This window comes from Lupinus angustifolius, chromosome LG19 (assembly GCF_001865875.1).
Source record: "Lupinus angustifolius cultivar Tanjil chromosome LG19, LupAngTanjil_v1.0, whole genome shotgun sequence".
Lineage (NCBI taxonomy): Eukaryota > Viridiplantae > Streptophyta > Magnoliopsida > Fabales > Fabaceae > Lupinus > Lupinus angustifolius.
In genome coordinates this window covers 3956183-3971582 of record NC_032027.1, presented here as the reverse complement: position 1 = coordinate 3971582, position 15400 = coordinate 3956183, and the positions used below count along the sequence as shown (strand labels likewise).

Genomic DNA, 15400 nt, shown 5'->3' with positions numbered 1-15400 from the left:
CAAATGGGGTGGGCAAGCATAATCGTTCCTATGTGTAAAAACATATTTATTGATTCTTTATTGCGTTTAAAAAGCTGGAAATGAAATATCTACATGTAAGACCAATGTCCACTTCAAGTGTCACTTGTGTGATTGATTGTTACTTAAATTTATATTTTTCAAACAATCACAATAAGTAATACATGAAGTGACACATTTTTTTAAGACAACAAATATATTCCTCTTGAAATTATGACACTTCCAAAAGACTTCTCTTAACCAAATGAAATGAGATATTGATATTACATAGTTTATATCTCACTCCTCTTAAATTTATCCTAAAAACAACCTTAATTCTAGGCCAAAGGGGTGGGGCAAGCATAACCGTTCTCATATGTAACAACATATTTAACGTTTTTATATTACACTTAAAAAGCTGAAAATAAATTTTCTACGTGTAGGACCAAAAAATTAAGACAACATTTATATTCACCTTGAAATTATTACACTCCTAAAAGACTTCTCTTAACCCAATGAAATGAGATACTGATATCACATAGTTTATGTTGCGATCCTTTAAATTTGCCCTTAAACCAACCTAAATTCATGGCTAAAAGGGGTGGAGCAAGCATAACCATACCGTTGTGTAACAACATATTTAACGCTTCTCTATTACACTTAAAATGTTGAAAATGAAATATCTACATGTTGGACCAATGTCCATTGCATGTGTCACTTGCTGTGATTGATTTTAATTTATTTGTTCAATTAATCACAACAAGTAGTATATGAAGTGACACATTTTGTCGAGACAACAAATATACTCCCCTTAAAATTATGACACTCCTAAAAGACTTCTTTTTTTTTTTGGTTTCCCACAGGTATCCTCGCACTGGAGGCAATCCTGTCCGAGCCGGACACATCCGCAGGTAAGTGGGGCTAACTCTCCCAACGGGCATTTTTTCCATCCACAAGACTCGAACCCGGGTTCTTGCTTAAGGGGAATCAAGCATGTACCACTTGAACCAACGCTCGTTGGTCCTAAAAGACTTCTTTGAATTCAATGAAATGAGATACTAATATCACATAATTTATGTCTCACTTTCATTAAATTTGCCCTAAAACCAACATCAATTCTTACGGAAAAGGGGTGGGGCAAACATAACCATTCCAATATGTAACAACATATTTAACGCTTTTCTGTTACGCTTAAAAAGCTGAAAATGAATTATCTACATGTATGACCAATGTCCACATCTTGTGTCACTTTGCTATGATTGGTTTTTTTTTTAATTTTTTTTAATCACAACAAACTGTTGATGAAGTGACACGTTTTTTAAGACAATACATATACACCCCTTGAAATTATGACACTCCTAAAAGACTTCACTTAACCCAATAAAATGAGATACTGATATCACATAGTTTATGTCGCGCTCCCCTTAAATTTGACCTAAAACCAACCTCAATTCATGGCCAAAAGAGGTGGGGCAAGCATAACCATACCCATGTGTAACAACATATTTAGCACTTCTCTGTTACGCTTAAAATGCTGAAAATGAAATATCTACATGTTTGGTCAATGTCCACTTCATGTGTCACTTGCTATGATTGGTTTTAATTTAAATTTATTTTTTCAATCAAATCACAACAAGTAGTATAGGAAGTGACACATTTTTTCAAGACAACAAATATAGTCCCCTTGAAATTAAGAAAACAATTATATTCTCCTTGAAATTATGACACTCCTAAAAGACTTATCTTAACCCAATGAAATGAGATATTGATATCACATAGTTTATGTCGCGCTCCACTTAAATTTATGCCAAAACCAACCTCAATTTATGGCCAAAAAGGGTGGGGCAAGCATAACCATACCCATGTGTAACAACATATTTAGCGTTTCTCTATTACGCTTAAAATGCTGAAAATGAAATATCTACATGTTTGATCAAAGTCGACTTCATGTGCCACTTGCTCTGATTGGTTTTAATTTAAATTTATTTTTTCAATCAAATCACAACAAGTAGTACATGAAATGACACATTTTTTCAAGACAACAAATATAGTCCCCTTGAAATTAAGACAACAACTATATTCTCCTTGAAATTATGACACTCCTAAAGATTTCTCTTAACCCAATGAAATGAGATATTGATATCACATAGTTTATGTCGCGCTCCACTTAAATTTATGCTAAAACCAACCTCAATTTATGGCCAAAAAGGGTGGGGCAAGCATAACCATACCCATGTGTAATAACATATTTAGCGCTTCTCTATTATGCTTAAAATGGTGAAAATGAAATATCTACCTGTTGGACCAATGTCCATTTCATGTGTAACTTGCTGTGATTGGTTTTAATTTAAATTTATTTTTTCAATCAATCACAACAAGTAGTACATGAAATGACACATTTTTTCAAGACAACAAATATACTCCCCTTGAAATTATGACACTCCTAAAAGACTTCTTTGAACTCAATGAAATGAGATAACGATATCACATAATTTATGTCAAACTCTCATTAAATTTGCCCTAAACCCAACCTCAATTCTTAGCGAAAAGGGGTGGGGCAAGCATAACCATTCTCATATGTAACAACATATTTAACGATTTTCTATTACGCTTAAAAGGCTGAAAATGAATTATCTAGGTGTAGGATCAATGTCCACATCTTGTGTCACTTTGCTATGATTGGTTTTAATTTTTTTTTAATCAATCACAACATATAGTTGATGAAGTGACACGTTTTTAAAGACAATAAATATACAGCCCTTGAAATTATGATACTCCTAAAAGACTTCACTTAACTCAATAAAATAAGATGATGATATGACATAGTTTATGCCACGTTCCCCTTAAATTTATCCTAAAACTAACCTCAATTCTTGGCCCAAAGGTGTGGGGCAAGCATAACTATTTCCATGTGTAACAACATATTTATCGCCCTATTACGTTTAAAAAGCTAAAAATGAAATATTCATGTGTAGAACCAATGTCCACTTCATGTGTTACTTGATATGGTTGATTTTAACTTGAATGTATTTTTTCATCCAATCACAACAAGTAATAATAAAGTGACACATTTTTTAAGACAACAAATATACTCCCCTAAACTTATGACACTCTGAAAGACTTCTCTTAACCCAATGAAGTAAGATACTCATATCATATAGTTTATGTCTCACTCTCATTAAATTTGCCCTTAAATCAACCTCAATTCTTAGCGAAAAGGGGTGGGGCAAGCATATCCTTTCCTATTTGTAACAATATATTTAACTCTTTTCTATTACGATTAAAAAACCTGAAAATGAAATATCTACGTGTAGGATCAATATCCACTCCATGTGTCACTTTGTTGTGATTGATTTTAATTTTAAAATTTATTTTTTTCAATCGATCACAATAAATAGTACATGAAGTGATATATTTTTTAAGACAACAAATATAATCCCCTTGAAATTATGACAGTCCCAAAAGACTTCTTCGAACCCAATGAAATGAGATATTGATATGACATAGTTTATGTCACGCTACCCTTAAATTTGTCCTAAAACCAACCTCAACTCTTGGCCAAAAGGGTGGTGCAAGCTTAACTGTTCTCATTTGTAACACCATATTTAGCGCTTCTCTATCACGCTTAAAATGTTGAAAATGAAATATCTAAGTGTAGGATCAATGTCTACTTCATGTGTCTTTTTGCTGTGATTGGTTTTAATTTAAATTTAATTTTGTTAGTCAATCACAACTAGTGATACATAATGTGACACATTTTTTAAGACAATAAATATACTCCCCTTGAAATTATGACACTCTCAAATGACTTCTCTTTATCCAATGAAATAAAATATTGATATCACATAGTTTATACAATGCTCCCCTTAAATTTGTCCTAAACCAACCTTAATTCTTGGCCAAAAGGGGTGGGGCACGCATAACCGTTCCAATGTGTAAAAGCATATTTATCACTTCTCTATTAAGTTTAAAAAGCGGAAAATGAAATATCTACACGTAGAACCAATGTCTACTTCATGTGTTACTTGATATGATTGGATTTAACTTGAGTTTATATATTTCAATCAACCATAAAAAGTAGTACTTGACGTGACACATTTTTTAAGATAACAAATATACTCCCCTAAAATTATGATACTCTCAAAAGACTTCTCTTAACTCAATGAAGTAAGATACTCATATCACGTAGTTTATGTATCGCTCCCCTTAAATTTGCACTAAAATCAACCTCAATTATTGGTCAATAAGGATGGGGCAAACATAATTGTTCTCATGTGTAACAACATATTTAGCGCTTATTTATTACGCTTAAAAGGCTAAAAATGAAATATCCACGTGTAGGATTGCTGTCCACTTTAGGTGTCACTTGTTATGATTGATTTTAACTTAATTTTTTTTCAATCAATCATAATAAGTAGTATATGAAGTCAAACATGTTTTAAGACAACAAATATACTCCCCTTAAAATTATGGCACTCCTAAAAGACTTCTCTTAATCCATTAAAATGGGATACTGACATCATGTAGTTTATGTCTCACTCCCCTTAAATTTGCCCTAAAATCAATCTCAATTCTTGGCCAAAAGGGGTGGGGCAAGCCTAATTGTTCCCATGTTTAACATTATATTTAGTGTTTCTCTAATACGCTTAAAAAGCTAAAAAAAATATATTCACATGTACGACCATGGCCCACTTAATGTGCCACTTGGTGTGATTAGTTTTAACTTAAATACATTTTTTACAATCAATGACAATAAGTAGTACATGAAGTAACACATTTTTAAGGCAACAATGTACACCTTGAAATTATGATAGTTCCAAAAGGCTTATCTTAAACCAATGAAATTAGATACTGATATCACATTATTTACACTCCACTCCCCTTAAACTTGCCATAAAACCCAACTCAATTCTTGACCAAAATGGGTCGAGTAATCATAACCATTTTCACGTTAAGGCCCGCTAGATTTCAGGATAACCAAAAGGTCAAAATGTTCGACTCATATGAGTGACACTTGTTGTGAGAGATAGTCACACATCCTAAAGGGTAAAAGATACCCTTGGTAGTACAAAAAAAATTAAATTCATTTAAAACTATGTTAGTCCTGAAAGACTTATCTTAACCCAATGGAAAGAGATACTAATATCACATAGTTCACGTCTCACTCCACTTAGACCTGCCCTAAAACTCACCTCAATTAGTGGCCAAAAGGGGCGAGGTAAGCATAACCGTTCTCATTTGTAACAACATATTTAGTTTTTCTCCACTAGATTTGAAAAACTGAAAATGAAATATCCACATGTAAGACCAATGTCTACTTCATGTGTCACTTGTTAGATTGTTTTAACTTAAATACATCTTTTCAATCAATCACAACAAGTAGTATATAAAATGACATATTTTTTAAGACAACATATATACTCCCTTTGAAATTATGACATTCCCGAAAGACTTCTCTTAACCCAATAAAATAAGATATTAATATTATATAGTTTATGCCATATTCCCTTTAAACTTGCCCTCAAATACATTTAGAAATGGCATCATAATACTATTTGGAGAAGATGGAGGAGAATCGAAGGGGAACAGCTAGGGACTCTCCTAAGTTCCATAGGTGAATGAAAAGCATATTATAATGATTGCATGTTATATGCTGTTCCATCTTGTCATTATATCTTTTTCTTAAGAGAGACATAATGGATGCTCTCTTAAAAAGCAAATAATGCTTTACCCACTCACATAGGCGTGTACATCCACTCTACTTTTGGCATGTATCACGGACTCAAAGTGAAAAAACAAAAAACATTGATTCTCATTCTTTTTTTATACAAACATACATCAATTTTCAAAAAATATACTTTTTTATTTTGTTTAAAGTAAATATTCATTTCAGTTCTTTATATTTTTCTATTTTACTAGGTTATTTTATTAAAAATTGAAAAATTCAAAATAATCCCAATTTTTTTAATTGTATATCAAATTAGTTATTTTTAACATATTTTACAATACCTGATAAATACTAATTTTATCCAAAAATGACAAATTTATCTTATATTTAAAAAAAATTGAAAATTATTTTGAGTTTTTAATTTTTAAAAAACAAATTAATAAGATTAAATAATTTTTTATTTATTTATAGCCATAAGTTGGGGTTAATCTTGGTATCTACAAAAGATGATATATCCCTGAAAAAAATATCATAAAGATTTTCATGTGACTAGTGACAGTGGTTACTATTCTTGGACTGTTCTGGTGACAGATTCATAAATGTGACTCAAAACTTCACAGTGCATGCAACATACACTGTCATCCACCTCTTGCATATATACAATGTATATGATAATCAAATACATCACTTTTCCTAATCATTAAAGAGCAAAATGCAGAACCATTAATTGCTCCAACTTAAATAAATTCATGTTGAGTGACAAAGTGCTTGATTTCTTTAAAATAATTTTTTATTTTATTTTAAATAGTATAATATTTATGCATTATCAATTTAAAGATTTATACATAATTATTATCATTTACCTACTTTTTTGAATCACCAATAATAATTTTAAATATGAATAATGAATGATACAGTAACATTGTATAGAACTCATTTCCCCTATGCTTTTTAAATAACCAATCATCTATTTACAAAGACCCACTACAGTTAGTAATAATTTGTTCCTTAAACATAGTGTTAGGGGTTTTATAGAGTTACATGGAGTTTGATCTTATCATTTATATGTAAAAGCTTTTGCCTGCAAATACAAAATCTCTGAAAATAACTAATGTCTTAGTATAGCTAAAAGACACTTCAACAAGAACATGGATGCTTTATGATACATTTTACTTATCAATTAAATTTTAGCTGAGTTGGTTTTTGAAACATTATCACAAGTCATAATATTTGTTTGATTGAGATTGTTTTTACTTATTTAAGTTTATTACTTTTCTTCATAAACTAAGATGTTTTTGGTAGTAAGCAAGAAAATAACATGGTCAAGTTTGACCACTTGATTTATTTTTTTCAGTTTATAAACCTGAAGATGATAATCATTATATGAAAACATAATTTATACCTAATAGTTCAAAATGATCCCCATAAACATGGTCTCCACCAACTTATATTATCAATCAAATGACTTAATTAATTATTTCAAAACTATTACCAAAAGTCAAATATTTTCTATCAATTTGATAAATAAAAAATTAAGATTACATGGTTATTGTCTTGAATTCGATAGAGTAAACAATATTGAGATAACATGATATAATTTATAATGAAATACTAAAAAAATATGTATAAAACTTCTCAAATAATTAACACATTACTTCTGAATAATATATATTTAATCTCTTAAAAATATATCATATGAGTAAAATATTCTGGAGGAAAGTAAGGTAGGCCACTAATAAGATTGAGTTGGGGACACTGTGCTTTGTCGTAACATGCCTGTGTGGGAAGAATGATCTTTTGAGAAAAAATATTTATACTTTGATCAACTGTTATTATAAAATTAGAGAAAAATATATGATTCAGTAAGAGTTTTATATTCGTATCATTTAATACTCAATAAAAGTAATCTAAAATGTATATTTACAAGACATATATACTTGTATGAAATTGATCTACAGATGTATCCAATATTTTTTTACCATAAAAAATGTAATATTATAGTGTAAAAGTTTTTTACAATTTCACTATATCTATTATTTATATTTAATGATAATTAATTATTTTAAGAAATAATACGAATAGTTGGTAAATAATGCAGTAATCATGTATAAAATCTTTAGATAAAAATACATAGATATTACATCATTTTTTATTACTCCAAGTCACCTAATTTAATTTTACAATGAATAGTAACTACTAACTAGTTACCATTTCTTCTCATTTTAATTGTCTTAAAATGATCAAAATTACTCAGAACTCGTCATGTTGCACGATTTTGAGTTCTAAAAAATAATGTTGTGATTTGAGTTGGGTTGTGACAACCGAGTTCCATATTTTATGACATTTTTAAAAGAGAAAAATGTATACAAAAATAGTAAATAATTTACTAATTGTGCATAAATATTAAAATAAATTAAAATAAATTTTTTTTTAAAAAGTTCCCTAGATTTAGCTAATTTTTTTAGTTTTGAAATAATTAATTAAGTTATTTGATAGTAGACTTTTCCTTCATAATCAAAATATTCTATCTACATATGATTAAGAAACTAATGAGTAAATCTCCATTCAAACAAATATCATTAATTGCCTATGAAGTGCGTATAACAACTATTCATCCAAAACAAATATCACTCATAAGAATCAAATACATTTTAGAAAAATAAACCAATGTCTCACTTATTCATATTTTTTCTAGTAGTACTAAGATTATCTCACCACTTTATTAGAAACGAATTAATCTATTTCAGAATATATAATTATCATTTACCGTAACTGTCACTCACATAAATTAAACCATTATGATACACCTCTATCATTTATTCATATGTAACCGTCTTTAAATATAATGTATGGGATATTGGAGTTTGAACTTTACCCCTTCCTAAAATGAGCAATGAGTGAGATTAATTAGAGCAGTTTTGTGTGTGTTTGAACATTGTCCTTAATCCACAGAAGCACTTTCACTGTGTTTTCTTTTCTTCATCTAAATGAAACCCATCAACTTCTTTTTAGTAAAGCCTTCACCTTTAACCATTTTTATCATCATTCTCATTTTCTCCATTCTGGGTTTCTATTCTCTGCATTACCCTAACCCTTCTTCATTTTCCCAAAATACCCTTCACTTCCAAAACCTCTTCCTTTCTTCTTCTTCCAACTCCACCCTCTCCACCTACCTCCGCGCCCTCACCGTACACCCTCACCTCGCTGGAACAAAACTCGCTGCCGACACCACCACCTATGTCGCCGACCACTTCAGGAGCCACGGCCTCACCACACACACTGTTGATTACAACGTGTTGCTATCTTACCCGGTTTATTCTTCCATTGCGGCGCATTTTAGCAGCGGTTCAGTAAGGCATCTTCTGTTGACCGAACCGGACCGGTTCGACGTGGTGAAACCGTACCATGCTTACTCACCTTCTGGTTCAGTTTTCGCCAGGGTGGTTTTCGTGAACTATGGAAGGGAGAGGGACTACCATGCTCTGGAGAAATTAGGAGTGGCGGTTTCGGGCTGCATCGTGGTGGTGAGGAAGGGAAGTGGCGGAGGGTTGGGACGGGGCGCGGTGGTGGAGAAGGCGGAGGAGAAAGGTGCCATAGCGGTGCTGATTTACAACAATGACGATGGTGGTGATTACACGTGGCGCGAGGGGTTTGAGAGGGGTCACGTGATGAGGGGTGGGGTGGGGGACCCACTTAGTCCAGGTTGGGCTGGGGTTGAAGGAAGTGAGAGATTGGGGTTGGAAGATAGTGAAGTTTTGAAAAAGTTCCCAAAAATTCCATCTTTACCCTTGTCTTTTGAGGTTGCAGAGACTATTTTGTCCTCACTTGAAGGTACTTCTGTGCCTTTGGAATGGAGGGGTACCCTAGGGTCTAAGGTTAGGAATGTTGGTCCTGGTCCCACCATGCTCAATTTCACTTACCAGGTTGGTGTGTTAAATATTACTTACTATATTAACGTGTGTTGTGTTGTGCTTTTTGATGGTGGTATTTGTTTTTATTTTGAGACTTGGGCTATGTTTGGATATTTGATGGGTGGAATGAAATGAGTATGTCTTTTGCTTTTCAATGGTGCCATGATTCTGTTTGGAGAAATGTTTTTTATTTATTACTATATTGCCATTTCAATGGGTCCCTCAATGTTTTTCAGTCAACATTTGATTTATGTAAGCAAGGTTTGATAAGTCCTTTTATGGTAGGGGATCCACCCCTTCCATCTTCAATATATTGTGTAAACTTAGTGTGTATATATACATAGATAGATACCTTACGAAATTGTTTGCTAAGTATGTATCCTCACCGAAATTGTTTGCTAAGTATGTATCCTTACCGAAATTGTTTGCTAAGTGTAGCTTAATATTGAGCTTGTGCATGTTTTGGGGATAGAGTATAGAAAAAATGTGAGTTGTTGTCTAAATACACTAATTTCTACTTTAAAAGAAAAGAAATAGGTGCTAAGGTCAGGTTTTTGTCACATTTGTTGAGCCTAAAGCTTTTCCAAATTTGAAAAAATCTGGTAGGTGGTGTTCCTTTGATAATTGAAACTTGAAAGTGTTAGAGATAGTCTGGTTTTGGCCAAAATTATTGATCTTGTGTTTAAGTTTGAGCTGAACTACATTCTGATCATGATATATGGTATCGTTTGGTTATTGACGTATATTAGGTTTCTAATGCACCTTAATAATCCAGGAGATTTGCATACAATTATTAAGGATGTCAAAATAGAAACATTTTATTGAAAAGTAGAGTTTCTTTTTTTAACTCCCAGTGTATTTAATAGTTTACTCTCCATTGAAAACTTCTGATTTTGAATTCCTTAACAAGTTTCTCTAAACCCTTAACCATTACTTCAATCATAAAGTAAACTGTGCTATGATTGTTTGTTGTGTTATCTTTTCAAGTTTTTATGAACCCTGGGAACTATACATTTTCATTCTGTTAAGGAACAGTTAAACATGAGGTTATCATATGATTCTGTTTGTTGTGTATGTTCTCAGTCTGTTTTGTTATGCCTTTCAGGGTGAAAATAAGATGGCCACCATTCAAAATGTTTTTGCCGTCATAAAGGGATCAGAAGAACCTGATCGCTATGTTCTGCTTGGGAACCATAGAGATGCATGGACATACGGCGCAGTTGATCCCAGTAGTGGGACAGCAGCCCTACTTGACATTGCACGTCGATACTCTATTCTATTGAGTTCGGGATGGACACCGAGGAGGACAATCATTCTCTGCAGTTGGGATGCGGAGGAATTTGGAATGGTAGGCAGTAATTCTCACTTCACTAACTTATATGCCCACGGTTTCAGCCTTCCGGCATCATGTGGAAAATGGCCGGGTTATTGGGTTTTAAAATTTCCATTCCTGTTAATATCTGCTATAACTACCATTGTGATGCGATGTCATTGATTTCTGATGAGTCACTAGTAAATAATCCTGGACATATATATTGGTTGAAACTCTACTATCATTTTTTGGTTAAATCAAACTCCTATACCTTGGTCTTGCAGAAGTTTTTTGATACTAATTGCAATTTTCACCTGCTTTATGCTTACATGTTACAAATCTCCATTTTCTCTTCAAAACATTGTCAGTTGCCTTGTGCAAAACCCAGATATGCTCATTATCAAATTGAATTTTTTTTCTTTTATTTCATTTATGGTGTCGTTTCATGTAATATGCTCTCTAATTCAACTTTATCTGTTTAAGTAGATAGGATCTACCGAGTGGGTTGAACAAAACCTTGTCAATCTGGGTTCCAAAGCTGTAGCGTACCTTAATGTGGACTGCGCTGTTCAAGGGCCTGGTTTCTTTGTTGGCTCTACTCCCCAGCTAGACAGTCTTGTTGTTGAGGTCACAAAAAAGGTATTTCAACAATTATGATTTATAAATGCGTGCACCAACATAAGTTGGATTATACTTTACACACACACACACATACATATATCATGCCACTCTCCTCGTAATAATAAAGTAATTTTGGACATCAATTAACATTTATGTTATTTTCAGGTCAAGGATCCTGATACTGAGGGTGCATCAGTATACAAGAATTGGGCTGCCGCTGGTGGAGACTCCAATGTAGTGCTTTTGTAGTTGTATTATGCAAATGTGGTTTCTTGCCACACTTTGTTTTCACTTATGTTGTCATATCTTTGTTGCTAAGCGGCTTTTTGTCTTGTTGGATTGCAGATTCAGAGGCTGAGTAGAGTTGATTCTGATTTTGCTCCGTTTGTGCAACATGCAGGGGTTCCATCAATTGATATGTATTATGGAAAAGGTACATACGTCATTGATATGAACTAGAGGATAATGTATGATTTGTTGAATGTCATACCAAAGCTGCAAATAGAATGGTTGGAAAAGCAAAGACAATGGATCATAATTTACAGTACATGATTTAAAATAAACTCTCAGATTATGGCGAGGTTGAAAGTCGTTCAATTTTGATTTATTTTTGGGATTGGGTGATCTTACTGCACATCTATGTGACCCGTGATACTTTATGATACTGAATGATGGTCAGTAAAGTGCTCTACCAAAAGCATAAGCTTAGTGTTGCAGAGATGAGGATTCTGCATTGGAGGAGTGGACACAAGATACGATTAAAAAATAACGAGTGTATGAGAGAGAAATAGAAGTAGCACCTATGGAGAAAAATGGCAGAGTGAACGAGACGAATGATAGCCCAATAGTTAGGGGTAGGGGAACCAAAAAACTATAGGGGAACTTTTGGCAAGGACTAGGGTGAATGACCTTTTTGAAGATATGGTTTATGTCATAGCACAAGGGCCTGTTTTATCTATGTAGTTGACCCTACCTAGTGGGAAAAGGCTTTGGTTGTTGTTATAATTGTTATTATTAGGGATTAGATCATTTAGATATAAGGTATTAGATTATGTCATGTTAGTTAATTTTTTCATTTATTATGAGAGGTTGAGGTTGTTGCATAGTGACCAAAAGGTCAGCGATTCAAATCATGGAAACAACCTCTCCGCTTCCCGGGGTAAGGTTGCTTGCATCTACCCTCCTCAGACCCCATTAAGTGAGAGTCTTGTGCAATGAGCTGCCCTTAGTATGACTTGGCACTTCAGCATCCTTGTGTTTTTGGCTATGTGATTAGGCCCTAATTGTTTAATTTTTGCTCTGGGGACCCTAATTTAGGAAAAGCAATCAAATTCTAGTTATCTAAGAGCCAAAAATGTAATGATCACTCATCAGGTTCTTTAAGCATATTTGTTTTGCAATACAAAATTAAATGTTTCTATTACAATATACTTTTATATGTCCATGCCTAGTCTTTCATATATCCATAGGCTTGAATACTAAATAATTTGTGATGTAATAATGTCTTTCCTATTTGCCCCCAGAATTTCCTGTATATCACACTGCTTTTGACTCATATGACTGGATGACACAGTATGGAGATCCATTCTTCCATCGCCATGCCGCCGGTTAGATTTCTAATTTAATTGTGCTTTGCAAATGATTTTCTCATTGGTGAATGAAATATTAATTCGTAATACAATCATAAGAAGTATCTTTGATGTTTGTTGTTGTATTAGTTGCTGGAATTTGGGGACTTCTAGCTCTTCACCTGGCTGATGATTCCATTCTTCCTTTCGATTACGTTCCATATGCAAATCAGTTACAGGTATGCATTGATACTCACCTAATAATGTTTTAATTAATTTCGTGCTAGCTAGTAGCTACTGACTTTCGGGATAGGAAGTTGTGCCGTCAAACAAATTTGGAATTTTATTTTAAGTTAATTACAGAATAAAATTAACTGCTAACTAGTTAGTGACATATTCACATGCAACATTGATTTTTCATTTAATAAGGAAGAATAAAAGAGTAATATAGGGCTGATGCAAAGAGAAAGAAGTGAATTGAAGAATGTTTTTTGTCATAATTTTCTGCTTTCAAAGGGAGAGCACTCATTTTGATTATATAATCTTCCCTTGCTTTGGGCAGTTTTACATGAACATTTTGAGCAGCTTGTTAGACCAGCAAACTTCTCTACATCCGTTGAATATGTCAATTCAAGAATTTGCTTCGGCAGCCAAGGAAACTAACAATGAATCAAAGGTAAAATTAAAACGGCTACAATGTGTTGATATCTACTAATGCTACAGCTACTCCTGCTTGTTATACATGATCAAATCCATTTATACTCGTCTTTGTTTTGAACTGCAGAAACTGAGATTGCAAGAAACATCAGGTCATTCCGTAGATATAAAAAACCGAGCGTTGAATGACAGACTGATGCTTGCTGAAAAAGGCTTCCTGGATGCAGATGGGCTTCAAGGAAGGCAGTGGTTCAAGCATCTTGTGAGTGTGTTTGCCTTCTATGTCTTGGAAATGCTGATTAAAACTCTTAATTGTTTAAAACAGCATGAGAAATTGTTACAAAAATGTAGAAACTCAAGCTTGGTGCATTACCAATCACATCATTAGTTAATAAATAACTACCATATTAAATTATTAATTTTCATTTATTATAATTAATAATGCGATTAACCTAATATGCCTAATTTAGGTGCTCCAAATTTATACTAGAATTTCTTCTAGTGTGTATTGTTAAGATTATGCCAATTTGGCAAATATGAAGTTCAATGACTCTGGAAAGTTCTATCACCATTTGGGTGTGGAAGCTGCATTAGAGTATATTCCTTGCATGTTCTAAAGTTTATGTGTAAGATTTTTAACATGCTAGTTATCTGTTGGAAAACACGTGATTTAAGTCGAAGCTAAGTATCATTCTGGTTGAAGATTCCGATGCCACTTGATGTTTCATCATTCATGTAACCACTAGCGTATCTCGCGGTCATTGTACATTACTTACCATTCCATTATCATTATCCTTCTCCATGGAGAGAAAAAATCTGACAGTTTTCGTTCTCCTGTTACAGGTTTTCGGGCCTCCCAGCGACCATGAAAGCAAGCTGGATTTCTTTCCCGGGATTGCAGATTCTATCAGTCGATCAACGGGGATGAGTGAAAGAGAAAGGCTGGCAGCCATTCAGCATGAGGTATGGAGGGTGTCCAGATCTATTCAAAGAGCTGCTTCTGCTCTGAGAGGAGAATTCACCTAGAAATGGGAATCTATGTAAATACTAGTTTTTTCTTCATATTAGTTAATAATTATCTGCATTTTGATATCTATAACTGTACATTTAGTTTTCAAAAGAGGAAGTGAAATCAACAGTTTTTGCCATGGTTATAGCTTTGTAGACTTGTTCATAGCTATCTAATGGCAGATGTTGTAATTATATTGTTGATCCATATGATTGAAACTATGTTAGGGAGTTAAGTGTGTGTTTAGGCCTTCAAGGTATCACGAAATACATCTTCTATCCCAAAAAGTGTGTCACTCAATGTATTACTTCTTCTGGTTGATCAGAAAAATAATTTACTATTAAAATTTTAACTTAAATATTTTTTCCAATCAATTAGAGAAAGTGACACACTTTTGTGGGACATCGGGTGTAGTAGTTATTATGAGGAGAGTAAGGAAGGATTGGATTCTCCATCATTGCATTTGGTGACTTTGGCCTCCTTTATTTAATCAATTGAGAGAAAAAACATAAGATGAAGAGAGATAATTTATTTCCATAAAAGGGTCAAAGTTACCAAAGTCATCAAATGCAAAGCTCAAAAATCCAAATTTAGTGAGTAGATGTGCATTTTTAGGGTTACTATTCCAGTGCATTTTTCCTTTCCTTTTTTTGTGTT

General features: G+C 33.1%; 1 protein-coding gene across 1 annotated transcript; it reads left to right on the top strand.

Annotated features, from left to right (window-relative positions):
• On the top strand, positions 8552–14888 carry LOC109334865 (probable glutamate carboxypeptidase 2). Its single transcript, XM_019570851.1, has 10 exons — positions 8552–9588; positions 10682–10924; positions 11375–11527; positions 11675–11743; positions 11855–11942; positions 13033–13116; positions 13228–13316; positions 13640–13753; positions 13862–13996; positions 14578–14888. Exons 1-10 carry the CDS (start codon positions 8653–8655, stop codon positions 14758–14760), a joined length of 2094 nt encoding a protein of 697 aa, XP_019426396.1. The 5' UTR covers positions 8552–8652; the 3' UTR covers positions 14761–14888.

Bases quoted from the DNA above. Each gene is read 5' to 3' on its own strand.
- LOC109334865 (XM_019570851.1), top strand. From the start codon at position 8,653: ATGAAACCCATCAACTTCTTTTTAGTAAAGCCTTCACCTTTAACCATT. The intron at 9,589-10,681 runs GTTGGTGTGTTA...TATGCCTTTCAG, and splicing joins TGCTCAATTTCACTTACCAG to GGTGAAAATAAGATGGCCAC. The intron at 11,744-11,854 runs GTAGTGCTTTTG...GTTGGATTGCAG, and splicing joins CCGCTGGTGGAGACTCCAAT to ATTCAGAGGCTGAGTAGAGT.